This window comes from Pogona vitticeps, chromosome 1 (assembly GCF_051106095.1).
Source record: "Pogona vitticeps strain Pit_001003342236 chromosome 1, PviZW2.1, whole genome shotgun sequence".
Lineage (NCBI taxonomy): Eukaryota > Metazoa > Chordata > Lepidosauria > Squamata > Agamidae > Pogona > Pogona vitticeps.
The window spans coordinates 124,616,806-124,644,310 of NC_135783.1; the positions used below are offsets into that span (position 1 = coordinate 124,616,806).

At 42.2% G+C, this 27,505-nt stretch overlaps 2 protein-coding genes across 5 annotated transcripts in view; one reads left to right on the forward strand and one right to left on the reverse strand.

The window, feature by feature from the left end:
- MCPH1 (microcephalin 1) overlaps positions 1 to 27,505 on the reverse strand; it is a 143,746-nt gene that overhangs the window by 13,764 nt on the left and 102,477 nt on the right. The window contains exon 13 of one of the 4 annotated variants that reach the window (XM_073000626.2): positions 9,844 to 10,229. The exons of 2 other annotated variants lie outside the window; for them this stretch is intronic. In XM_073000626.2, the coding sequence (XP_072856727.2) occupies positions 10,152 to 10,229 (78 nt within the window). In that variant the 3' untranslated portion in view covers positions 9,844 to 10,151. Of the gene's footprint in view, positions 1 to 9,843; positions 10,230 to 25,309; positions 25,448 to 27,505 lie in introns of those variants that run through there. One more of the 4 variants, XM_073000636.2, reaches the window with a different exon arrangement.
- The window catches only part of ANGPT2 (angiopoietin 2), a 61,070-nt gene continuing 58,754 nt past the window's right edge, over positions 25,190 to 27,505 (forward strand). Inside the window, exon 1 of the mRNA XM_020797822.3 lies at positions 25,190 to 25,477. Within this exon, the coding sequence (XP_020653481.3) occupies positions 25,190 to 25,477 (288 nt within the window). The remainder of the gene's footprint in view (positions 25,478 to 27,505) is intronic.

Consider the following 27,505-nt stretch of genomic DNA (forward strand, 5'->3'; position numbering starts at 1 on the left):
ACCTGCCGCAAAGGATAGAGGAAGGATCCCCCTGATCCTGTATCATCCTCGTCCTTGTTCGGGGCGACTGGCCCATTTTTCTTGCACCCCAGCCTTTTCCTTACTGGTGTTGTATCCCACCCCAACTGTTCTATTTCCAACCCTCTGAGTTCCTTAAACAACCGCCTAGTTTGTTCTTCCTGTTCTTCCTTATCTTCCTCCCTGTGTGGATTGTAAGGGGGTGGCCGTTCCCTTCCATCCACGCATCCTCCAGCTGCCTGATCGTCCCCATCCCCTTCTCTTTAGGAAGTAGGACGGGAGGTTATCCATCCCACCGTGGGGTGGGTGGGGCAGAGAGAAACTCCTTTAGTTCCCCTTTCGGTGCACAAACCCCACTGGCTGTGCCCGAAATTACCATTGTGAGCCATAGCCCCACTGGCTTCAACCCACACTGCCCCGGGTGCACATCCTTACCATTTCACCCGGGGTTTGAAAATCCTGCACTTTTGCCTCTTCCCAATGGAGAAGCAGTCTAGCCAACGGACTGTTCCCCGGGATTCCTAACTCATCTTTCCTCGACAAGTCTGGGCGTCCCCAACGGAATCCCCCTTTTCCTTTTTGGCCCCCACTGGACCGTTTCTTACCCTTAAACTTCTGATTGCCCATCCCGCGGGAAGACAAAACACAAAGGGATCAGGGAGGTGTGTGAAAGGTAAGGGGTCCTTTCAACACAGACACAAAAAGGGTTTCAGACTTCAAACACGCAGCCTGACTCCGGGCGCCGGAACTTCCAACGGTCACCACGAAGAACTGCAGGCTCAATCACTCATTCACAATCACTCTGACAACGCCCGCCCCAATAACCATAGTTCAATATTTCAATACTCACCACGATTACCCAGGCGCTGTCTCACCCGTCCTCCTCACGTTCGTGTCTCACTGTGAGTTCTTGAGACTGTGTAGCCGGGACGCCAGGCGGGAAACGGCCGTCGAAAACAAGACGGGGGCCCTCCGGTTCTCCGCAAGGCTGCCGCCGTTCTCCACAGCCTCAACGGACTTGAGCCCGGCCCCAATAGGGGCTTCTATTATCCCACACTTCTGACACCAATCTGTTAATCGGAATTCAAGACCCTTATGAATTCCCCCAACAGAAATGGACAGAGACACGAAGGCTACAAAGTGGAGGCTTATTTATTATTCGCTGCTGCAGAAAGCGGAGAGAAAGCAACCCAAGCCATGCAAGGTGTTGGTTTCTCTGAGGAACGAAGGAAGAGTACACATTATATAGGCTGTCCGTCCGGGCGGTCCGTTACGGCTCACAAACTTACTACAATTTCATTAAGTTACAAAAACATTCTATTTCTACTGCGCAGCCTCGCTTTTACGGAGTCTGCACTTCCTTTTTACCCTGTCAGCTATATCTTATCGGCCCAGGTTACTCAGGAATTTAATTATAACACACACACTCCTTAGCGAAGGAGTTAAATTCTCATCACTCAGCTTCTGGAAATTAATTTACAAGCTATGCACCAATAGCCCTTTACTCCTTTTTTTCCTTTAGTGAAGAAGTCAAACTCTCAGCAATTTTCTACTCACAGGATGAGTACCAGCTTTAAAGATGAATAATCTTTAATGCTAACTGTATTTTCCCCCAGAAAACGCTAGAACACACTGAACCACAGCATATGGTCTATTTTTGTTTTATATGTATGATTCGCAGTGCTAATTTATTTTAACTAGTTGCTCACTGAAAACAGATACACAAAGCTGTGCTTAAAAGTTTAAATGATGCACAATTTCCTTCCTTAAAACTCAGCTAAGGTAAATGAAAGCTTAAAAGCAAAGAAGGGGGATTGTGGTTACGTTCAACAACAGATGACTCAACTACCACCTGAGAATTTATTATTTTTTTGGTCACTGCTGCAAATGAATCGCTGAACTTCCTGTTTCAATAAAATACCAAACAAGTTGTGTTTCCTTTACAAATAAGCTATTACATCAAGCCTGGTTCCTATAATTTCAATTTTTGTCTACATGCCAACATTTTCTTTGGCAAATGTCGAAACAGTCTAATTAAAGACGCAGAAAACAAGCATCATTCATCACAGACGCAGCAAACATTGCACTGGTTAGTCCTTTCATTGCCTTTGAAGAGAACAACACATACGCATGTATACTTTTGCCACAATTAAGTTCTAGAATGATGCTCCAAAAGCACTTTTTAGTGAAACCAATTAATTAATTTACATATATTATTAGAACTATCTTACAAAACTGAATATGTCAAATGCTCTCTCTGCTTCAAGGAACTTGCTATCTACATTTCAGTAGGATGGGAAACAATAGAGACTGGAAGGACGGTAGAGGTGAATAGGCCATAAGGCCTATTACTGTGCCTGGTTCAAAGAAGCTAGGGATCTGCATTTAGATTTGTAAATATTTAGAATTCAGAGTAATGCCATATTTTGAAAGTTCTGAATATATTCAAATCTGAGTTTGATAGTTCTGAATATATGTAACAATAATTGCTAATATTCAGAGTCACATTTACTCCCATACATTATAAAGTAAAAAAGCTAGGTTTCTGCTTGCTAGATGAAGAACTGAAAGTGAAACCTATTTCTCCGGCATCATGGAGTGCCTTCTTGAGAAATGAAATTTAATGAAACTTGTGGGGGCAGAGAACTCAGTGTCTCCTGACTGGGGTTGCCATGGGTTTCCCAAAGGACAGTAGCTGTGGTAAGAGCAAAGCATGTATATATAGGGTTGCCAGATACACGGGTACTGAAAGGAGGACATAGAAAGACAAAAAATGAGAACAGAGGAGGACATATTGAATGTTTCATTTGAATTGTTCCAGATTAAATCAATACAATTTTATTACAATAGCTGACAATAAATGTCTCTTGGTGAACTGACCAAGAAACACTCATATTAAAAAATAAAAATAAATTCAATGGAGGCTTCTTTTCAAAATACCCCAAAACATTATTTAAACAGTAAATGTTACCCGAACCTATCCCGGCCTGGCTGCGGGATCCCTCGGCCGTTTGCACTCTGCACACGCTCAGAGGCAACCCTCCTAATCTGGACGCCCAAACAAGGCTCCGGCGCAGGCAGGGGGAAAGCAGCGCCGGGCAAAACTGAATGAGGCAGCCTCCCCTCCCCCAAGGGTCTTAAGTTCAAGGCTGGGGAGTGTGGGAGTTGGAGTCCCCGAAAGGGACTTTGAACACACACAGTCCGGGTGATGGCCTTCCCATTGATGCTTGCTCCTTCCTGGCTTGGCAGCCAGCGCTCCGCTTGTGCTGCCTTTCTGGGCTCCATGTGGGCTGGGCAGGCATGGCGGATCGCCAAGCAGCCACTGCTGGCATAGGAGGGGGTGAGGGCTGTGTTCCAGTGCCAGGGGCAGGTAACAGGGGACGGGGAAAGACAGAGGAAGGGGGGTCCTTCCACCTCTCCCCCACCCATCCAAAATTATAACATAAAATATACAAAAGCCTGACATTTTAAAGGTTTTAATCTTTGCCCGCCAGACGGAGGACATAAGGCTAAAAAGGAGGACATGTCCTCCTTTTGCCTGACGTCTGGCAATCCTATTTATATGATGCTTGTCTGCACAAATGAAATCTAGAAGTAGGCGCAGACACCAGAAGGTATTTTTTCACATTTGATTCTTTCCAAGTTAAAAGTGGGCATAATTGCTTTTAAATTCCCTGAGCATTTGCTATTAGGATAGGCTGTGGTGCAAGCATACATTACAGCAGTTTTCTTTACGTCCTTTCTTGAAGCCTCAACTTACATTTACATTCTCTACATCTCATTGTATATTGTTGACTTAATATAGTCAGGAACAGACATGGGGCTGTGTATTTGAGTACGAACAAAAAGCCCGCCGGCACAGGTGGCTGGCACAATTACCACCCACCCCCAGAACCTGCCAGATCACTTACCAAACAGTGTGTGGTATGCATGGCTGGCATAATCTCCTTTGCCCCAATCACGGCAGTAGCCTAGCTGCTACAGTCCCACATCCCTGCTCGCCTAGCCATTCTGAAAAGGGGGTGGCAGAATGAGTCTCCCTGCTCAACCATGGAGTGGTCAGCAAGCAGAAAGGTGGGCTATGGCAGCTGAGCTAGTGCAGGAAATGATGTTAGCCACATGCACCGTACACTGCTCGGTAAGTAATATGGCGGGTTCTGGGGGTGGGTGTAATCCAGCCGGTCACCTGTGCCAGCTGGCTTCGTATTTGTATACGAATATGAAGCCCCCATGTCTAGTCAGGAATAAGATATAGGATTAGTAGACTCAGATTAATAAATTATAATCCATTATTTTCTTGAAATCATGGGAAATGGGTGAGGTGCCAGATGACTGGAGGATTGCTAATGTTGTCCATATCTACAAAAAAGGCAAAAAGAAGGAAACTGGGAACTACAGACCCGTCAGCCTGACATCAATCCCTGGGAAAATTCTGGAACAGACAATAAAGCAGTCACTATGCACACACCTAGAAAACAAAGCAGTAATAATAGAACCCAACATGGATTTGTCAAGAACAAATCCGGCTGACTAATCTGATATCATTTTTTATCGGATAACCTCCTTGATAGAGGGAATGCTATAAACATAGTATATCTTGACTTCAGCAAAGCTTTCGACAGAGTGCCCCATGATATTCTGATTAGTGAGTTAATTAGGTGTGGGCTGGATAGAACAACTGTCACGTGGATACACAGATGGCTATAGAATCAGACTCAGTGGGTAAGCTCCTTCTCAAACTGGGAGGAGGTAATAAGCGGGATACCCCATGGTTCAGTCCTGGGCCCAGTGCTATTCAAGATTTTTATTAATGACTTGGATCAGGGGAAACAGGAAATGCTAATCACATTTGCGGATGACACAAAATTGAGTGGAATAGCTAATAAACTGGAAGACAGAAAATCCAAAATGATCTGGATAGGCTTGAGCATTGAGCTGAAAACAAGAGAATGAAATTCAGCAGGGATTAGTGGAAACTATTGCACCTAGGAAAAAAACACCAAACACAGAGTTACAAAATGGAGGATACCTGGCTCAGGAATATACAAGTGAAAAGGATCTTGCAGTCATTGTAGAACACAAGCTGAATATGAGCCAACAGTATGATGCGGCTACCCCCCCCCACAAAAAGTGCTATTAAGAAGTATACAGTAGTAGTAAATTCTAACAATTATTGGCTTCAGCTGTGCTCTCAAAGCAGGTAACATCAAGGAAATGTATGATGGCATCAAGCAGGCATTAGGTCCAATACAGAGGAAACCTGCTCCTTTGAAGACTGCTACAGGCGTGATCATCCAGGACCAAGCACAGCAGATGGAATGCTGGGTGCAGCACTACTCTGAGCTATATTCTAGTGAGAATGTAGTAACCGAAGAGGCATTAAATAACACCAAGTGCCTGCCTGTCTTGGAAGAGCTGGACAGTGAACCAACGTTAGCAGAAATAAAAGTGGCTTTGGATTCCCTCACCTCCAGCAAGGCACCTGGGAAGGATAACATCCCTGTTGAAGTGCTGAAGTGCTGTAAAGAGAATATCATCACTGAGATGTATGAAATATTTTGTCTTTGCTGGAGGGAAGGTGGAGTACCACAGGACATGAAGGATGCAAACATAGCCACATTGTATAAGAACAAAAGAGACAGGGCTCTTCTCAGCATTGTAGGGAAGCTGCTTGCCTGTGTTGTACTGAAGAGACTCCAGGTGCTTGCAGACAGAGTCTATCCAGAATCACAGTGTGGATTTTGAGCTAATAGATCCACCACCGACATGGTATTTTCCCTCAGACAGTTGCAGGAGAAATGTAGGGAATAATGACAGCCACTCCTTGTGGCCTTCATAGATCTCACAAAAGCCGTTGATTTGGTTAGCAGGGATGGCGTTTTTAAAATACTTCCCAAGATTGGATGTCCACCTCGTCTCCTTAACATCATCAAGTCCTTTCATGAGGAAATGAAGGGCACTGTAGTTTTTGATGGCTGAACATCAGATCCCTTTGATATCCGAAGTGGAGTAAAACAAGGCTGTGTCCTCGCGCTGACCCTGTTTGGGATCTTTTTTGCTGAAGCAGGCCTTTGGAACTGCAACAGAAGGTGTCTACCTCTGGACTAGATCAGATGGAAAGCTCTTTAATCTCTCTAGATTTGGAGCAAAGACCAAAGTCCAACTGAAATGCATACGGGACTTCCTCTTCGCTGATGATGTAGCCATTGTTGCCCACTCTGCTGAAGACCTCTAACACATGAAACATTTTAGCAAGGCCTGCTAAGACTTTGGACTAACAATCAGCCTGAAGAAAACACAAGTCGTGGACTAGGGTGTGGGCTCACCTCCCTCTATTACCATCTCTACACAAGAATTGGAGGTTGTTCATGATTTCATGTACCGTGGCTCAACAATCTCTGACACTCTCTTCCTAGATGCTGAGCTGGATAAATACATTGGCAAAGCAGCTACCATGTTCTCTAGACTCACAAAGAGAGTATGGTTTTATAAGAAGCTGACTGCATATACCAAGATCCAGGTCTATAGAGCCTGTGTCCTGAGCACACTCCTGTACTGCAATGAGTCCTGGACCCTTTGTGCATGGCAGGAGAGGAAGCCGAACACATTCCATATGGTTGTCTCCAATGCATTTTTGGTATCACTTGGCAGGACAAAGTTCCAAATAGAGTAGTCCTAGAACGAGATGGAATTTTTAGCATGTATACATTACTGAAACAGTGACATCTATGTTGGCTTGAGCATGTCGTAAGAATGTCTGATAGTCAGATTCCAAAAGATCTCCTGTATGGAGAATTAGTGCAGGGAAATCGCCCCAGAGGGACACCACAGCTGTGATACAAGGATATCTGCAAGCAGGGCCTTAGGAATGGACCTTAACAGATGGGAAAGTTTGACATTGGAGCATTCAGCCTGGAGGCAGGCGGTGCAGCATGGCCTCTCCCATTTTGAAGAGATAATTGTCCAGTAGGCTGAGGCAAAGAGGCAGTCCCGAAACCAGCCAAATCAGGGAGCTGGACAGGGGACAGATTGTATTTGTCTTCAGTGTGGAAGGGATTGTCACTCTCGAATTGGCCTTCTCAGCCACACTAGACGCTGTTCCAAGACCTCTATTCAGAGCATGTTGCCATAGTCTCTCGAGACTGAAGGATGCCTACAAGGAACAGAAGTATAGTCTCCAGATTCCTTAAGGTATTTGTTCCCCTCTATTTGGCACTGGTTAGGCCTCACCTGCAGTATTTTGTCCAGTTTTGGCCACTGTACTTCAAGAAGGACACTAATTGGAACAAGTTCAGATGAGGGCAACAAGGATGATGAGGGGACTTGGAAAGCAAGCAGACTGAAAAAACTGGGCACATTTAGCCTTGAGAAAATAAGACTGAGGGGAGATATGATAACACTTTTGAAATACTTGAAAGGCTGTCATACAGAGGAGGGGCAGGATCTGTTCTCGACCATCCCAGAGTGCAGAACATGCAAAAATGGGCTCAGGTTACAGGAAGCCAGATTTCAACTGTCAGGAAAAAAACTCCTGTTAGAGCAGTAAGACTGTGGAACCAGTTACCTCGGGAGGTGGTGAGTGCTCCAACACTGGAGGCATTCAAGAGAAACTTAGACAACCACCTGGCAGATATCCTTTGATTTCTTTTCCTTCACTGAGCAAGGAGTTGGACTCAATGGCCTTATAGGCCCCTTCCAACTTCATGATTCTATAAAGCAACAGGGAAATATTCCATTAGCTTTAGGCCTCTTTGTGGGTATATCAGGCAGAGGACTAAGATCTTCTTATATATAGACCCATATATTAAGTTAATAAACTCTGTGTCTTTGTGTGTGTGTGTATGTGATCTTCATTGGAATGGTTTGTGTTCTGCTGTAGCAGCATCAGATAGTGTTTTTCGTGGGGCACAGTCTGAAGGCGGTATGAAATGTGAGTGTGGCAGAAGTAGGCACTTGGGGAAGGCTGGAGGAATGTTGCCTCCACCCATGGCAGCAGCTTCTACTGAGAGAAGTGGGAGAGGAAGAAGAAAAAGACAACTGCTATTATGAACAAAATCTGTCACCTAGCTGCACTGACACTATGAAAGGGCAACAGCCAGCAGTACATGGTGTGTGTGTGTGTGTGTGTGTGTGTGTGTGTGTGTGTGTGTGTGTGTGTGTGTGTGTGTGTGTGTGTGTGTGTGTGTGTGTGTGTGTGTGTGTGTGTGTGTGTGTGTGTGCGCCAAGGACGTCGCAAAGCAGCCTCTGGTTCAAGGCGGGACGGATACGAGTGAACCTCAGACATGTTCCAGTGACATCTTTGTGCAAGCCAGGCAGGGCAGCCAGGGCAAGGGGCTAAAAAAAGGTGTCCCCCCAGAGACAGTGTGCCAGAGAAGGCCAAGGACGGCATCAGCACTCTGACTCAGATTTGTTTCTAAGCAACAATCCATCCACCTAGCCCCAAGCTCTGGTTTAAAATTATGTGGAAAGTTTTTCTTCAATTCTTTGGAAGGAACATTTAATGCTGAATTTGATATCTGCCTTTGTAACTTTATTTAATGCATTGATTATTTATTTATTTATTTATTCCATTTATACCCCGCCTATCTGGTCCTTACGACCATGCTAACCCTTTTTCCAACACATGTAAAGCAATGTGCATGGCTCTCTTCTGTCCCACTCTTGTCTTCCCAGCAATCCTAAGAGACAGTGACTGCCCGAAAGTCACCTGGTGAATTTTCATGGCCAAGTGGGTCTTTGAACCCAATTCTCCCAGATCCTAGTCCAGCACTGTAAACCCTATCCTACACTTATTCGTATCTCAGTTGAGTTTGATTAAAAGTAGAAAATTAAGAAGTTTGGTTATGACTGAAAGAGACCTATAGTGTTACAAAATAATTTGTGAAAACAGATCATGCAGAATCTGTGCAAGTTTTCCAGATGTTATGTAGGGAAGAGAAACACCTTAAGCATTCTTTTTCTCTTGTTAAAATTGTTTTAATAACATGATTTTTTAAATATGAGAACTTATTTGAAATAATAATGATTGCATTTTTTTAAACTGTGTCGGTTTTGGTTCTTGTTGAGAAATATCTTGGGTGCTGCACTAGGAAAAAATAATAAATTAATGAGGGTCTGACTTTTCTCCTGCATATATACGCCAATGTTGTCTCTATTTACCTTTTACTATATATTACAACAATCAGATAATGTATTATTGAAGTACAGTTGTTAGGGCATTGTCTATTTTACGCATTTTCCATGAAGTTTTCACAAATTATGTCAATATATTGTAGATTTGGTCTTGCAGTTTTTTTTATCTGAGTCCAAATTGTACAGAACGTATGAAATGTTTAGCCCCGGACTATTATCCCCATGGTACAATATGTAATTGTAGGCTTATTCCTTGAAACGAGGCCTACCAAAAAAGTGCAGCAAATTGTGCAGAGGACTTTTAACACAAGATGAGAAAATCTTGTGTTAAATCTCATGAGAAAAAGCCCTACCAGAAAGAAAAGGGGGGCGGTGGCGATTATTTCCTAAGTACATTTTAACAGTTCATATTATAAGATGGAAAGGTAAAACAACGAGGCCAAAATCCTGTTGGGAAAACCTGTACATATAAGGGTAATTGCTCATTGCTAGATGTCTATTGTGTGGCCAAGTGTTTGAGTGGGCCTGCAACTGTTTGCCTGATATGGGGAAGCTGACTATCCCAATGGGTGCTGGAAGTTGAAGCATGCTTGCCTGTGTGATTGCCTACACTGTGTGGGATCAACAGGATTTTGGTTACAGAGAGAATGTGGGGGTGGAGGGAGGTACAAGACAAGACTATGATATTAAATCTTTTTAGACCATATATCAGCTACAGCATGTGTTTAATAACAAAGAAACAATCATTTTGGACATAATCCAACACTGTAGGATCAGCAGAATTGTGATTCTCATCCCCTTTGCTCCCTGCTGCAGTCCTCTGGGGTGCCAAAAATACCCTAGTGTGGAGTATTTTCAGGCTCGTTGGAGCAGGTTTGTAGGCTACATGGGGGCTGCAGAAGGAGTGTGACCAGTTTTTGTCTAAGCAGTGTGATCCAGCAAAACTATGCCACTGGATTCTGACCTTTGTAAGGAGCAATAAAAATATTAAGTTCTTTGCCTCAGGAACAGCTGAACTCTTCAAACGCCAACATGATAGCAGAAGGAGCTATTAGTCCTTGTAATCTGAACAGATACACCTGAAAACATAAAACAAGGAAGCATGTGCAGATAGATATATTTGTTTTGAAATATACATGGGTGTGACAACTCAGGAATCAAACTTTGTTAGTTTAAATAGGATATGTTTCTGTAGATAAATGATAATGGGGTGGGGGTGGGGAGAGAAGAATCTGGCAATCAATGGTTGTAAAAATAATCCCTGTGCACAGTCTTCCAGATATTTATTCATTCTTTTACAGTTTAACTGGAATCACTCAAATCAAACATGAGAACAGATGCATGTTGATCAAGAACAGGGAAACATAGAGCTAGAACTGGCAACTAGATTGACATATAAGGTGGGAAATGCTCTGGAATTGACAGTCTGACTCACATTTTTTCCATTGACCACATTATGTAAAAGTCAATGCAAATCAGCCCAGACCACTCCCCACTATACTTTTTAACTTCACTGCTGGGGCTTCTCCTTTTTTTGACAGTGGATGCATTTACATTGGATCAAGCAGTGTAATTGCTTGATCCAACGTGGAATGGAGTAGTTTTTTTTGCTGCCACCTCCAGCAGCAGTGGGGGGGGGGCAGGGCAATAGGAAAAGTGGCAGCTGTTTGAATCCTCTCCTCCCTATATATGGTGCATGGGTCTGGTTTCATCTTCCCTTCCTGTTCTGTCCCCTTCCTTCCTTCCTTCCTTCCTTGGCTAGCTAATCTGGTGCTGGGGCAGCTGGCTGACCAAAGGTGCAGGGGAAAGAGAGGAAGTTTTAAGGCAACTCTGTTCTAAGTGTGCCTCCTTTAGCTCAGGACAGCCAGACCAGAGCATAAAAAATATGCTCTGTAAAAAACAGACATCCTCCTGTCTCACTGCTGTTCTCCCCCCCCCCCTTTGGTCGGCCAGCTGGACTAGCACGAGGTCAGCTAGCCTTTTACAAAATGAGGAAAAGTAAAGAAAGGAACAGAATGGAACGGGAAAAGAAGAGGGAAACAACCAGACCCAGTCAGCAGGTGTGGGGAGGAGAGGATTCAAACAGTTAACAGGGTGCAAATGAAGCTGATTTCCTTCCCTCTCTACGCTGATTCCTATGTGGTCTGCTGAAGTGAATTCACCTTGGAAAACCTAACTTCCAGGTGTGACTTCACAGCAGACCCATTCACATTTTTCCTGCTGTGTAGTTGCACTCTAAGACAATGAATTATCTGAGTGGAGACAAGACACTGACAGAACTAAATAATAATTGGTTAGACATACTAGAACTACCTCACCTCCAACATGGTGCTCATTGTAAGAGTTATGTTAGCCATGCTAGTGCAATACAAGCGGAAATTCTTTAACACACAAGAGGTCTTGCTGCAGGTGAGTCTTATAAACCTTGCTCCACAAGGAAGATATCTTAGGTCAGTGGTGGTGAACCTTTTTGGGCTTGAGTGCCCAAACTGAAAAAAAAAGTGGCCGACGGCAGAATCGGAAGTGGTTGTGGCGGAACCGGAAGTGGCAGCAGAAGGGGGAACCCCAGCATGGAGGTGCCTTGAGACCCCACTCTAGATCCGCCACCAGCGCCATCTGCTCTGGATCCACCTGCGGAAGCACCAGCACTACGGCTGCAGCTGCCTTCTCTGGTTTGGCTGCGTGTGTGTGTGGGAGTTGCGATCCAGTGACTTACGGCTCGTGTGCCGGCAGCAAAGCAAAAGCAAAGCGTGCTGCTTATATACCACCACATAGCACTTCAAGCACTCTCTGGGCGGTTTACAAGTTAATTATGCAGGCTACACATTGCCACCTCCCCAGTGAGCTGGGTACTCATTTTACCGACCTCGGAAGGATAGAAGGCTGAGTCAACCTTGAGCCGGCTACCTGGGATTGAACCCCAGGTCGTGAGTACAGTTTTGGCTGCAGTATGGTGGTTTAACCACTGTGCCACAAGGCTCCTCACCATTGCTGTCCTAGGTCATAGTACAACCACCAGACCAGCATGTCTGCTTTGTAAATAAAAGTACCCAAGTTTGCTAAAAAAGATTTAAAATAACCTGGTCTGGCCCCACTTTTATATCTCTTCCATGGAGAAAAGTTGATGCAAGTTTTGGAGCCTATCAGAAAAGATATAGCAGCCCTAACTAGTACGACCAACATGCCAGAATATAAGAGATACAAAGCTGATATGAAGCTTGCCTTTTAAGAACTACAGTGGTGGCTCGCTTAACAACGTTAATTCGTTTCAGCGAAATTGCTGTAGAGCGAAAACGTCGTAAAGCAAAAATTAAAAACCCACTGAAATGCATTAAAACCCGGTTAATGCATTCCAATGGGCTAAAAACTCACCGTCCAGCGAAGATCCTCCATATGGCAGCCATTTTCGGTGCCTGTATAGCAAGGAATCTGTCCCTAAGCACAGCGGGGAGCCATTTTGAGCACCCGGTGGCCATTTTGAAAACCTGACGATCAGCTGTTTTGATCGTCGTAATGTGAAGAATCGGTTCCTGAAGCAGGGAACTGATCTTCGCAAAGCGAAAAAAACCCATTTAAAACATCGTTTTGCTCTAGCACTTCTACTGCCTAAATATGTTTAGGGCAATCAGTATGTGAGCAGTGAATTTACAGTACTTTTAGGTCTGGTAACTGAAGGTCGTGAACTTCGGTTACCAGTCTTATTTCTTTCAAGCTTAAGAAGTCCAAACTGTGTCCCTTCAAAACAGTGAAAGGAATGGCAAGCATATACAGTAGGAGATAATGTTTCTTCTTTCAATATTCAACCACACTCCCACAAAAAATGTAATAACCTCTTTATTATAGTCTTCTTTAAAAATCATTTTTGCACACAAAATGAAAAGCTAATTTATTATCCTTTTAGTGCTGGATTTATTGTACTAAACGAATGATAAGCAAGAGCCAATAAAGTTTCCTAAACAACTAACACTGTCCGCTATGATGTTTCTTTTAGATTTAAGGCAACTATAAATAGTAACTGCTGAAGCTCTGTTTCTCCAGCTTTTCTATCCAATAAGACATCATTTGACATTATACAAAGATAAGCTCTCATCTTTATTAATTTCATATCAGAAGCATTAATAAATAATAATTCAATAGTTGTGGGGAATGATTTCCTTTCCAGTTGTCATTAAAAATTGAAGGCGGAGAATAATACTTCCTCATGTGAATAAAATCTGTTACTGTGCAACATAATATGCATGAACACTGACTTGTATGCTAAAATGATGAGTAAATAAAATGCAGAATTGCTGTTGGTGCAATTATTTCCATATTATATACATGACACACAAGGCAAACCTGCAGTCTTCTATAAATAGAGCAGTAGTTCCCAACCTTGCATCCCCAGATGTTCTTGAACAACCCCCAGGAATCCTGGGCAGCACAGGTAGTGGTGAAGGCTTCTGGGATTTTTAGTCCAAGAACCTCTGGAGACTCAAGGTTGAGAACCACTGGGTTAGAGACTGAAAGTATCCAAGCTAACAAAGCAGAGTTAACTGTAACAAGCTTTTGAAAGATAAATTGAGAGAGAGATATTGGTACAGTGGTGCCTCGACTTACGAACGCCCCTACTTATGGCCATTTCGAGTTACAACCAGCTCCGGCTGCAAAATTTTGCTTCTACTTGCGACTGGAGCTTCCACTTACGAACAGAAAAAGGCGGGGAAAAAGGCGGAAAATTCAAATTTCTAACTGGAGGTGGTGAAGAGGCTGCTTCTTTGTAGCTCTTTTGCCCCAGCAGTTAGAGAGTGTGTCGTTGTCGGAGGCTTGGGACTACCTCCTTCTGCTTCTGAGTGAGCGTGTGTGTGTTTGCAGAGAGGCTTCAGGATGCCTTGTAAGGTAAGGTGTTGTTTTCTGCTTTTTAAAAACTGTTCTGGGTGTTTTTGCAGTGTGGTTTTGAGCTGGGGGGGTTATGTTTCTGTGCTGTGATGGATCTTGGGGGGTTTGTTTGGGGTTTCCCCCCATTTACAATGGGTCTTGGGGGGTTTCGTTGCTTTTTGGATTCCCCCCCCATTTCCGATGGGTCTTGGGGGATTTCTTTGCTTTTTGGATTTTTTCCCACATTTCTGATGGGTCTTGGGGAGTTTGTTTGCTTTTTAGTCATACCCCCCCCCATTTTTGATCTTGCACAATCTGCTTGATTTCTTTTTGCTTTGTCTTGTTTGCATTTGCAATGGGTCTTGCATGGTTGATTGGTTTTTGGTTTGTTTTCTTTGTGTTAGGTCTTGCATGCTTGATTGCTTTTTGCGTTGTCTTGTTTGCATTTGCAATGGGTCTTGCACAATTGATTGCTTTTCTTCCCTCCCCCCTTTCGTCTGGAAGGGATTAATTGCGTTTCCGGCTGGTCTTGCAGTGATTTTTTGTGTGTTTCCCCCCCCTTCGGCCAGAACAGATTAATAGCATTTCAGTGCATTCCAATGGGAAATGGTGCTTCGACTTACAACCATTTTGAGTTATGACCATCTTCCTGAACCAATTAAGTTCGCAAGTCGAGGCACCACTATAGTAGCATTTCTACTGACTTGTAGATAAATGGTTTCCTTAAGAGGCCACATCTTTTGAAATGCCTAGTTTATGTATGCAAGCCGTCACCTGGTGTTGCAGTTCTTGACTGGTGAATCTGAGACTACATTTCTGAACATCACTCAGTATGCAATTGCTCAGCAACTCTAGTGAGAAGTAATGGTTGCAGCTAAAAATCCTCTACATGCGGCATTGTACACTGGCCTTCGGGAGGGTGGGAGGCCAGGAGGAACTGCAACTATGAGGACAGGTGATCATATATATTTTTGGACTGAGGCCATTGTCAACAGATATCTAAATTCAAAGAAGATATAATTGCATTAATTTTGAAAAAAAAATCACTGTTACCAATGAAATGGCAAGTACAGAACAAAATCAGCATTAAAAGACTAAAAAATAAACCACAGTTGTATTTTTTAAAAATTCACATGACCAGTGTTGATCTTGCTATATTCCAAGGGGCTCAACATATTTAAATCCCCAACAAAGAATGTGGGGATTTCTCACCAGGCTAAACATTTTTAAAGCAGCCTCCCTCACCTCTCCTGTACAGGCTGCTGGTGGCCACAGCGAAAGGAAAGGTCTGGGCTGTAACAGTGATGGCTGGTCTGTTCTCCTAGACTTGCAAGTGTTTCTCTTCCTCTATTTATCACTTGATATGCAACCTTTATCTGCTGTGGAAGTCATATGATAGAAGTCATCACCTGAACCCCAACTACAAGTGTTTTGTTTCATGTGAGAAAACTGCACAAGTAAAGGAAGATCTCCATTTCAAATATGTGCCCTCAACATGAAGAGAACAATAAATACAGCGATGGAGCACATCCACCATCTTCATGGGTGTTGTGGGAACGGGGAACTGGAGCACCTGAACTCAGCTCACGTGCTTGCAGTCATTGATGAAGGGGCATGCTTGAATTCACCCCCAACCTAGCCATGACAGGTAAAATAAACAGATAACTCAATACTCCACTGATGAAAACAGAAGCATTGACCCAGAAGATGTTGAGGTCCGAAGCAAAGAATGATGCAATACCTTTTACCCTTCCCCCCCTCAATTCTATGTACAAAGCTAGCACTGCAGATGAAATGTGCTTCGATAATAATGTTAGGATATGACTTGCCACAGCACTTCAAGGCAGTCAGGAGACTTAAAAACAGTCCTCAGGGCTCAGAGTTCTCTCCTCAGATACCTTCTAACGCTTGTCATCTAAGGCAATCACTTGTTTTTCTCTTATAGTAAGGTGAAGTTTGTGTAACAGAGTGTTTTTGAATTTGTGAATTTTAATGCTGTGAGTCACTTTGGGTCCCTTGTTGGGAGAAATATGGGATCCTCTAGCACTGGGTAATACTACTTGAGGGAAATGTGATGCATATCACCATAGCACAAAAAACTGACCAGATGGTTTGTGTGCCTGTTGAGTCTGGTTGTTGTTGTTTGTTGTTGTTTAGTTGTTAAGTCGTGTCCAACTCTTTGTGACCCCATGGGCCAGAGCATGCCAGGCCCTCCTATCTTCCGCTGCCTCCCTGAGTTTGGTAAGCAACAGCAAAGCCCTGCAGTTCTGTTTTGTGTCTCTCCATCTTTAAAATAGACTTGGACTTGACAGCCCTTCAGACTGAGGAAGCTTTGGAAAAGAAGGCTGGAAGGTAGGACCTATGGTGTGGCCCTATTTTTAATAATTCTGCTATGCACGTGCGGTGCAAGCAGTAACAAGGTATTAATATCATTGGCAGGGTAAGTAATGAGAACACAAGAGATAGACAGGGACTCACACACACATGCAGCTCTGCTCTGCTTGCCTGCCTTCAAACATGTTAACATGTGTCCCTGCCTTGCAATACGTACTTAAAGGATAATCATGTCACCAGGTGGAAAAGGAAGAGGAGTAGCAATGTGGTTTGATCAGTACTTTGTATGCTCAGGGCAAGATACTAAAGTTTGAATTACAGGCTGCACAAAATGTTCCTAGGTGCTGCTATCTGGCAGCCAAGCTAGAAAATGCAAACGCTGAGTAGATAGATAGATAGATAGATAGATAGATAGATAGATAGATAGATAGATAGATAGATAGATAGATAGATAGATAGATAGATAGATAGATAGATAGATAGATAGATAGATAGATAGATAGATAGACAGACAGACAGACAGACAGACAGACAGACAAGTTGGTGTCTCATTCAGCATGAATGGGCAAGCCAATGTACATTTGCATTCAGAGCCACACACTCTGCAAACATTCTGCTTGCATTTAGAAAGGGGTTAACATATGACTGCCCTTTTTTGTGAGGGAAACAGATGTCAGGAACTAATTACTTTACTGTTGCCATAAGCGTCCTTTTGCTCTAAAACAGTTGTTTATTCCTTTTACACAACTTCTCACTTCCTTTTCGTTTTCTCTGACATCAGTTTTTCAGTCGTGTGACTCTGAAGTTGAGTTAACATGTATTGATTAATTGATTCACAAATGCCAGCTTGTACAGGAGGGTTCTTAAGCAAAATGGAGAAGGCTAGTTGGAAAACAAAACTAATGGCCAATAGAAAACAAAACAAAACAAAACCCTATGATTAAATCTGCCTGTGCAAAGCAATACACATTTCCCCCTTTAAAATCTCAATATAAGAGTGAGTAAAAATACTAGGGAATATTTGTAGTCTGAGTGATTCAATATAGCCAAATGGACTATGTGGACATACACATCAGAAAGTGAAGCCTGATTAAAACCAGCATTGTTTGCTGCAAGAACTGTGGAGTGTGTTCCCTAGGCCAAGAGAAATGCCTCTGTAGATCCAGAGTGTTCACCTTATATAGGTATTTGTTTAACACATTAACAAACCAGGCCCAATGCCTAATTTCATATTGGGGCAAAATACATAACTGTAGTTCTTCCACTTTTACAGTGTCTTCAATTTTAACAAGTACTGTAAATCAGAATTTGTTTCATTTCCAAAGTGCTTTTATTTGATAATAATAATATTAGAACTGCAGAGCTGAAAGAGACCCTGTGGATCATTGAGTCCAGCCCCTGTCAGGGAGGCCCAGTGGGGGGAACTGAACTCCCAATTAGAGATGGGGGTATTTGTATATGAAGACGAATATACCCGCACAGCTGGAGTTAACGAGGGTCCCTCCCACTCACATGTCTGTTGCTGCTGCTGGCCCCACTCATCCTTCCAATTGCTCCCGAGAGCCGTTCTCTTCCTGGTCGGCTAGCCACTCATCAGCCTTGCAGGGAGACTCGTCTTCCCTCCTTCTGCCAGGAGTGGCTAGGTGAGCGGTGCTCCAGAGTGACTGGAAGGAAGAGAGGGGCTGCCATTGCTGCCGGGTGCATGAGTGGACCCTTGTATATGAATACGGCCAGCTCTACTCCCAACCTCTGGCTTCTCAACCAGATAATTAAATCACTGAGCTATCTAGCACTGCAACACCTGATATTAAGAACAGTTAAAAGTTTTTTTGAGGGAATTCAAATACAGAAGAAAGAGGAAATGTTTGTGGCAATCCATGGGATCTATGTGTCAACGCCTATACATTCTGATATAGCTCAGCAGTAGCTCCTAGATTACCTAGTTTCTAGATAATAGTAATCATCATCATAATCATCATTATCATCTGCTATCAAGACAATTCTGACTTATGGTGAACCCTTCCAGGGTTTTCTAGGTATAGTAGTCAGAATGGGTTTACCATGTCCTTCTTCTAGGGACACCGTGGGAGTGTGCACGCTTGGCCAAGTCTACACAATGTGAGGGTTCAACTGTAAGATCTTTCTTTTCTCCAGTAATTTCAGATAATGCAGATTGCAGTGGAAACTGTGGAACATTTATTTTAAACTAAGAAATAAACAATTGTCCTGAACTTGTGTGCATTCTTTGTCTCCTTCCTCCAACGGATCAAGAAGGGGTTTCCAACCGTCAAATACAAAAGGGTTGCTATAACTGGTATTCCAGGGTCCTGGTAACTCGGGTGATGTCCATCCCTTCAGGGTCTTCCCTGTCGATAACAAGGGCACAGCCTCGTCTTCATTGGAATCATCCCACTGGGTACCTCTCGCGGGTTCCAGTTTCCCAGTCTGCCAGCTTCCTCATCTCCTGTGCTCTCCATTCAATTCTTTCTCTCCTTTTCCTTTCTATTTGTTCCCTCTCCTCTCTCAACCTCCTCCTCCACGCTCTCCCCGATAAGAGGGCTGAGGGGGTATCACTGACCGCCATCTATAATCTGCCTCTTCTCTGGGTACTCTCGGTTTCTCCCACCTCTGGGTCCACGGATCTTGCAACCAGATCCATTCCCAACCTGGAGGTAACTGGTCCCTCCTTGCTTCAATCTCCTCCATCCTCTGTCTCTTTGATGAGAAGGGACAGCACTCCAGCGAGTGGGAATTCCAACTTGCCTCCTGTCTCACACACAGGCTGGCTTTTCTCTTGTGATACACTGAAATACATAAATGTTTTAATCTAATGTCCACCCATTATATAAACTTTCAACCTTTGACTCCACAGCTATTAACTCAGCCAGTTAATCTAGGCTTCCCTATTATTTCTATGTCTTTCACAGTAATTAGTTTCACTATCATAGCAACTCTCTAATTGTAAAAAGTAAACTATCTGCAGAGCATAAGAGCTTACACTTTTGATGTGTACTGGGGGACAAATGGTGAGACTTGGCTGATTTATCGTTCCTCACATCTGAGCCCAAAGAACACTGCAGAGAGTAAGCAAATCAATCGATAGAGCCAATGTCCAGTTTCAGGAAGGTGCAAAATACTCACTTTATCCCACTGGAGATTGTCAATCATACCATTTGGAAAAAATTCCTCTTTTTTTGGACTACAACTACCGGAATCCTTCCAACCAGCACAGCCATTTGACTCCAGAGTGACATCAGGCAAACAGATTTTGCTTATAGGCAAGCATTAATGTGGAAGACACGACGGTCTGGCATGCTCTGGTCCATGGGGTCACAAAGAGTCAGACACGACTTAACGAGTAAACAACAACAAAAGCATTAATGCTGGAGGAAAAGCAGGGTGGGATGTGTGTGCATGTGTATAACAATTTAAGAAGCCTAGTGAATGTGTGATTTTCTTGGTGCAAATGAAATGAATATATTCATTTAAAAGATGCTTTGGTGATTTGGAAACAATGAAATACAAGTTTTTTTAACCATCGTTAGTGGACTTCAAGGGCAGCAGTACTCGAATCTAAATTCTACATAAACAAAAGTTCAGCTGAAATCAATGGGGAAACTTACAAAGAAATAAAATTGTGGGTCTGACTTTAAGCGAGTCTGCATTGCTTTATATTACTTCCCAGATGTTTACGTTCCTCATCCTTTGCAGCCAAAGATCTCACAAATATCTCTTTCTCTCTGCCCATCAAACAGAAACTATGTAGCTGGAAGTAAAAAGATAATGCTAGTGCGATCCAGGACTTTTCTTTTAAAAGAAGCTAAGTATTATAATGTGCGGATTTATTATTTTTTTAAAAAGGGAACTGCCTGAGGAAGGGAAATGACTATTTCCCAGGAAAGAAAATTGCCTGAAGCACATCTAGTGAACTATAACTATCCTCCCTTTTACAAGGTATTTTGAATGAACTGAATATTTTTAAAAGGGAAAAGCTAATACACTGATCTAGTATTTGCTATTTTATGTCTGAAAGTGTATAATCTATCAAAAACAAGCAGGAAATCATTGTACAACATGAAGATGAAAGAGAGACAACTTGAAAAACAAAAAGGTAACAGAATCCAAAAATGTGCAAATAAATTAACATTTGATTTACATCCCACTTTATCCCATGGGCTCACAGTAGGATTAATACAGTTTACGTTTAGTTTTTATACATATTAGCAGTTATGTTTACTTATTAGAAATATTTCTATTCTGCCTGTAAATAGGTGTGTAAGATGCTTAGAGTAAAAGAAGAAGAAAAAGGAAAAACAGGGAAACAAAAAGAAAAGCAGCAGCAGTGATTGAAGGAAAGTCCTGTGCTCTCATTTCTGCTCTTCAGAAGTTCCAAAGGCACCACGCAGTACATTCAAAATCTACTACATGTACTGTGGACCAGTATTTTGTAGCGCTCCAAACGTGATACCTCCTGCATTGTTGATTGCATACTATAACTTCGATCAACTATATTGGTCTGTTGAGAGAACTCCTCCTGTATGCAGAATGAGGAGATGACTGGATCCCTCCCCTCACACAACATCAAAAGCCACTCCCGGCCACTGAACAATTCTAAAATGCAGATATTCCCCAGAGGAACAGAGAGCTGATGGGGGGAGTAGAGAGGGAGAAAGTTCTGTTGTACCAGTGAAGTTTTGTTAACACTGCACTGAAAGAACCCCTATTTCTTTATTATAAGCATGATACCTAGTAATTTATGTACAGAATCATTTTGTGGACTACCTAGAATGTTTCAGAACCTACCATGTTTCCCCGAAAATAGGACAGTCTTATATTAACTTCTGCTCCAAAAGTGCATTAGGGCTTATTTACAGGAGATGTTTAATTTTTTTCATGTATAACAATCTACATTTATTCAAATACAATCATTCCATCTTCTTCTGGTTGCTGCATAAGGGTGGAGGGCGGGGTTTCACTTAACTGGGGCTTATTTTTGGGGTCGGGCTTATATTACAAGCATCCTGAAAAATCATACTAGGGCTTATTTTCAGGTTAGATCTTATTTTGAGGGAAACAGGGTATCTTCCACTGTAGAAGGGCTATAAAAAAGAAAAAGTGCTGTGAGTAGTCAGGTATCATACTCCATGGACATCAGACTCCATCAAATAAGAAAAGTATGACAATATAATCAACAGTTTTATATATATCATATATATCTATATTAATGATATATTGCCACATTTTGGGTCTGCAATCCAACATGCATGGAAACAGTCATATATACAAGAGACATACTGATCCACTTGAGTAAAAAACTGAGGGCAATGCCTTTATTCAAGCCAAATAGGGATATGAAGAAATCTCATGTTTTATTTATGGTTGAGAGAGCCTGTGAGGATACTCAATTCCCTGCGAAAGATTTAGCTTTCCACATATGATTGAGACATCAAGCAGTTTTTTCCCTAATCATGGTTTACCCAATTTGCACATCATGCCTCTGAGGTCTTTTCCCTTCTGAAGCTAAGCAAGCATATACACAGAGCCAGAACAAGAGAAGAAACTGATTGCTGAAAAAATACAAGTCACTCAGTGCTTCTAGTTAGTGAAAGTCCACGATAGCATGACAGTCATCATCATAGTCTTAAGTCATTACAACTGCCCCAAAATGTGTCTTGCTGGGACAGACAAGCAAATGCTTGCCCTTTTGCTGTGAAGAGTAGAAAAACTGTCTTTTCTTGCTGAGTGCATGAGGATTAACCACATCTACAGGACCAACTAAAATACCACAACTGTGAACAACTTTTCAGGATCTTCAGAACGTTTATTCGAGCTGGATATGAGGGTAAAGTATGACTGCATTGGCATGCAGAGAAATGAGAATCGTGTCCGTGGTATATTAGGATTACTGTGTGGTTTTATCAATGGCATACCAATTTCAGCATATTTTAAGAGCTATGTTGACCTCAGAAAGATCTCAAATAGCAATGTGGGAGAGAAGGCCCTTCTAGATCATGGAGATTATTGCCAAGAATATCTTTTTTGGCCTTCTCACTCTTGCCACGTCAACATCCTGTGGTAAAATTAGCTGGGTAGGATGGGAGATTCCAACCATATGCTCCTTTTCTCTGGCACCTCACCATGACATCAATGAGAAAGTGCAGCAAGAGCAGAAAGCCAATACACGATTGGCCTGATACATCCACAAAGCATAGTCTTCATACAAGGTCAACACACTTGGCCAAGCAAAACATGACAAATTGGGCTAGTCTGTTCTAGCAGACTTCTATGCTCCCCCCCTCTTTTTGGAGACAAATTCTTAGGATTCCAAAAGGGGCTAGGATAAGTTTCTGTGGAATGCAGCGAGACAATCTTGCCAGTACAGAAAGATAAAGAAGTAGTTGTTACTGCAAAAGCTTACCACTTCTAATAGTTTTGTAGCTGGGATCACAGTCACTTACCTTGGGACACTTCCTTACCCTACGTTAAGCTATTTATCAATCTAGCAGGTAGGTAGACTAGCCCAATATTGGTCTACTCTAATGTGCAGCAACTTTTAGGAAAAACCCTACAAATCTCTCTATCATTTGTTCTGTGGTGGTACCAGAAATGGAATGAAGAATCTTCTGTATGTAATGCACGTGCTTCTCCACAGATCTACAGCCCCTCTCCCTGCCTTGCTAGGATGGTATCAATTCAGGCAGAATAACTATAAACATATAGTGTCAGAGCTCTATGCAGATTTACAAAATCGACTTTTGGCAAGGGAATGCAATGTGGCAGAATAGCTTGTTTCTGATCTTGCATTTGACACATGATGTAAAAACTGGTATAAGGTGGAGTATACTATATATGCTGAAACTCATATGGAAAAACCTCCAGCTCTATTAAAAACAATTGGGTATGTATTTGAATTTGAGCAGTACCTTGAGCAAATTCTCAGTGACTAAAAGAAATGGTGCTTCTAACATTTTGTTCTAGCCCCATCTCTTTTCCCTAGAAACCAAAATGCCTTCATACATGCAATTTACCAAGCTGCATTTTCTGTATGCATGCACTGTGACATCACACATGGAATTTCATGTGTGAAATGCACTTAATAATTTCCAGCAATATGCTGAATGTAATGCACCAATGAAAACAAATGCCAGCCATATATATTCAAATATGATGTTTGCTGTTCATGTGAATGTATGCAAGTTTAAGGTGGTGAGGGAAGCAGAGTGCATATGCATGTTCTGCCCTCAACGTTCTCTTCCACACCAACTCCATTTCTGATTTTCATGCATCCAGTGTGAAGGCTTGAAAAAAGGATTCAATGCACTCAATCTCCTTCCTGCAACTAGAAATCTGGCCTGGTCAAGGAGGGTGTGCTTCACATTATTCAGACCCTCCCACTAGTTGTGGAGCTGATGTGAGGACATCTACCAGGCCTAACCATCCAACCCACAAACACCTCCTTCCCACAGCCCACACCTCAGAGAGAAGAGAGGGGGCTGACTGAACATTGCTCATAGTTCTGTCACAATGCTTCCCCCTTGCTTTGGCTTACAGGAAAAATTGATAGGAGAGTGAAGTCAGTTCCTAGCTGAGCCTACATCCAAGAACAACTATATGCTCTCAAGTCAATTCTGACTGATAGAGATGCTCCTCCCTGGGTTTTCTATTATAGAGTACTCAGAAGCAGTTCCCCAGTTCCTTCTTCTGGGACTGCGTACCTTGCCCAAGACCACACAAGCTGGCTTTCTTCCTACAAAGTATAGTGGAGAATCAAACTCCCATCCCTGGTTCTGCAGTTCCAACTCACTGAGCTATGATTGGCTAAAATGGTTACATGTGTTTGCTGACTGGGGAAGGCAAGAAACAGGTGAAGTCAGCTCTGAACTCAGCTGCCACTTCAAACAGCCTCTGACAGGCATTTTTGCCAATGCTTGCCTTCCCCACTTGGGGAAAATCTGTAGCAAGTAAAGTATGCTGGACGAATGGGTGAAAGTACACGAGGGTGCCTGTGCACATCTGAAAGTGCATGGTGATAGGGAACAGGCATGTTAGGAGCCATGTTTCCAATAGTGAAGGTGGTGTTGCCCATTGGAGGCTATGGCCCTCTCCCCTGCTGGCATGCAGGCTCCAACAGATGGCCTTGAGCTGAATTAGATTTTCCCACTGCTGTGCTAAGCAAGCCACACAATGTTTACTTATGAATAAGCTCAAATGGACTTTCCCTATCTCTACAGTAGGAAGCAAAGAAATGCATGTGACCATGCCTTTAGAGTATTAAAAATAACACATATTTCTTCAATTAAAAAACAACTCAATTTAATAGAAGATTTTCAGGGATTATGAGAACCTCCAGAGATCTTTAATTGGGGAGGTGCTTAGGAAATGCAGAGGGTTCCGGCAGCTGATTCTTTCCCTCCCCCTCAAGGGATTTCCTGCAGCTCAATGGATAAAACAGCATGCTCTGAACAGTCATGCTGCTTTTGCAACACGACCCTCACCAGGAAGATAACGGATACACCAGGAGGGAGGAGTGTTTTTAGCAGCACATGTTTGAGTCCTTGTATCAACGCATCTGAGGAGAAGGGCAGGGAACATTTTGGATAGCTGAGCATTATCTCCAAAAAGAGCAGGAAGGAGATGACATCTGAAAATGGAACACAGATTTAACAGCAGCTGAGAGAGGTCCGTGTGTGACAGTTTACAACCTTTTAACAACATCTGGGGCACAACAAGCAACTGGGACTCCTTGCCTAGAGTTACACAGGTCAGTGGGGCAGTGACTGCTGGAAAAGGCCATCTAGCCATCTGAGCTCTTGAACAATCTCCAGCCTCTTGGTTTCTAAAGGAGAAAATGTGGCTGCCTGTTTGTTTTATTGTGAGCTGTAATCTTGTTCTTGTTTTGGGTTACAACTCCTTTCGGAAGAGCATAGAGACGCTAGGCAAGAAACAATATCAAGTCCAGCATGGATTGTGTAGCTATACTTTCCTTTTGCCTGAGATGGACAATTGCCGATCTTCTTCCACCTCCTATGTTTCTAATGCAGTGCAAAGGGATGCTCCTTTAGATTATGATGATTCCATACAAAGGCTCCAGCTTCTTGAAAACATCCTGGAAAACAACACTCAGTGGCTAATGAAGGTAAAAACAAATAAGCTAGTATTGTTTCTGCCCTTCCTCTGGGGTCAGGCATTACAACACAATATTTAAATTAGTTGTTGTTTTTCTTGTTCTTTGCTAGTTTGCATTTCAGGGCAATTTATTTAGATATCCTTTTCTTTTTCTTTAAATCCCAGACAATAGGTAGTAGAGCTGTTTAAAGCCACGTGAAAAATCCAATGTGAGGAAGTTTGATTCCTGAACGGGAGAAGTCAGATTTCAAAAAGCTGTATTCTGTTTTTAAAAGAAAGCTCTTATAGTGGCCACGTGCACAGAAACTACTTTATTGCTATCCGTATATTTCTGGAATATTATTTGTATGCGCGCTTGTGTCTGTGTGCATGTGCACATGAGCATCTGTGAGTTATTCATGTCTGGTATCATGTTTCCAGACACATAAACTCTACAGGAATTTACTTCCAGTTAAATTTGTTTGCAAGTTAGGTTTCCTGCTTCACACGCTAGAAGCTGGCGGGAACACCAAATATACCTCGCAATACCCAGTGCAGTGAAAGGAATCATCATTCTGTGCACAGACCAGTTGTGCTTACCACCGTGTGGACCTGTCTGTGATTCAGAAGTAAATGATGTACTTATCTGACAAATTACAGACTTTTCCGGCATCTATAAGTAAATGCCTGAAAAAGCAATCTTGTCTGAATGGGGCTTCAGAAACAGTCCTTTGCAATAAAGATATATATTAACGTATATGTGAATCCCATTTTAATTATTTTCTGTGAACGACTTAGTTCTTTGAATCTAGGAAGAAGGTGGTAGAGTGTGAAATAGGTGGATGAATATTCATCCCTTCTTTTGGGAACAGTATTACTTGTGTGAAAAATGACAATGCTTTTTCAAAGGCTCTGTGCAATTTTTATGCTACTAAGCTTTCAAAAGTTGAATATTTATTTATTTATTTATTTATTTATTTATTTATTTATTTATTTATTTATTTATTTAACTTATATACGGATAATAGCAAGATTAGTTATACACAGATAAACAAACCTGTTACATAGAACATGCTTAAAAAAACTAAGGCTAATTTCTACATTGCTTAACAGTTTATTTCTATTACCAGCTCAGTCTTACACAGTATATTCCAAGTGATATCAGGTTTGCTTCTATGTACATGTGAACAGGGTATCACTCTATATAATCCACCAGGCAAAACTGAATGGAAAATGCAGTTCAAGAGCTTACTATCCTTGCACAGTCATATGATAAAACATTTTGTATTCTAAGGAATACAGGAAGGAAGACATCCCTGAGAAGCTAAGCAGGTCTATATTGTCCCATTTAGTTCAGTGTGATTAATTCCCTAGTAAATTTGGTAAGGACTGCAACTGTAGAGGTTTATATTGAATATGTCTGTATATTGATTCTGGGGGAAATGGCAAATATGCCAAATAGGCACAATACACAATACTTTACGTCTTCATAGAAATGGGAAAATCTAACTTTAAATGCATAACCCATTGTGGTTTAGTGGATGAAGTGTCAGACTTGGACTCATGAGATCTAGGCTCAAATCCCCACTTGGCTATGGAAACTCATGTGGGTTGGCGGTGGCAGCAAAGGCAAACCATTCCTTGGAACCATTCCTTGGAATGTTTCACGTACCTTGAAAACTCTATTCGGGTTGCCATAAGTCAGAAGTGAATTGACAGCCCATTGCCATTATATAGCAATCAATAAAGGTCTGTTTCAACTTCTCAACCAACCATCTATTATAAACAGAATTTTTAAAAACTAATACATGTCTGCAGTTTCCATTTGGCTTTGCTCCTCTCAGTCTTGTGTACAGGAATAAATTTCTTTAGATCTTGTTAAGTCAGCTGAGTATATACACCTGTAAAAGGTGTACTCGAGTCTAAATATGCTTCAATAATAGCACAAATAATTATAACAATTACTTGATGACTTCAAATATGCTGTATTCATGGTGTTTTAATAAGTATGTTGCTAACAGAAGAATCCTGTGTAGGTTTTAAAATTGTAAACTGCCTT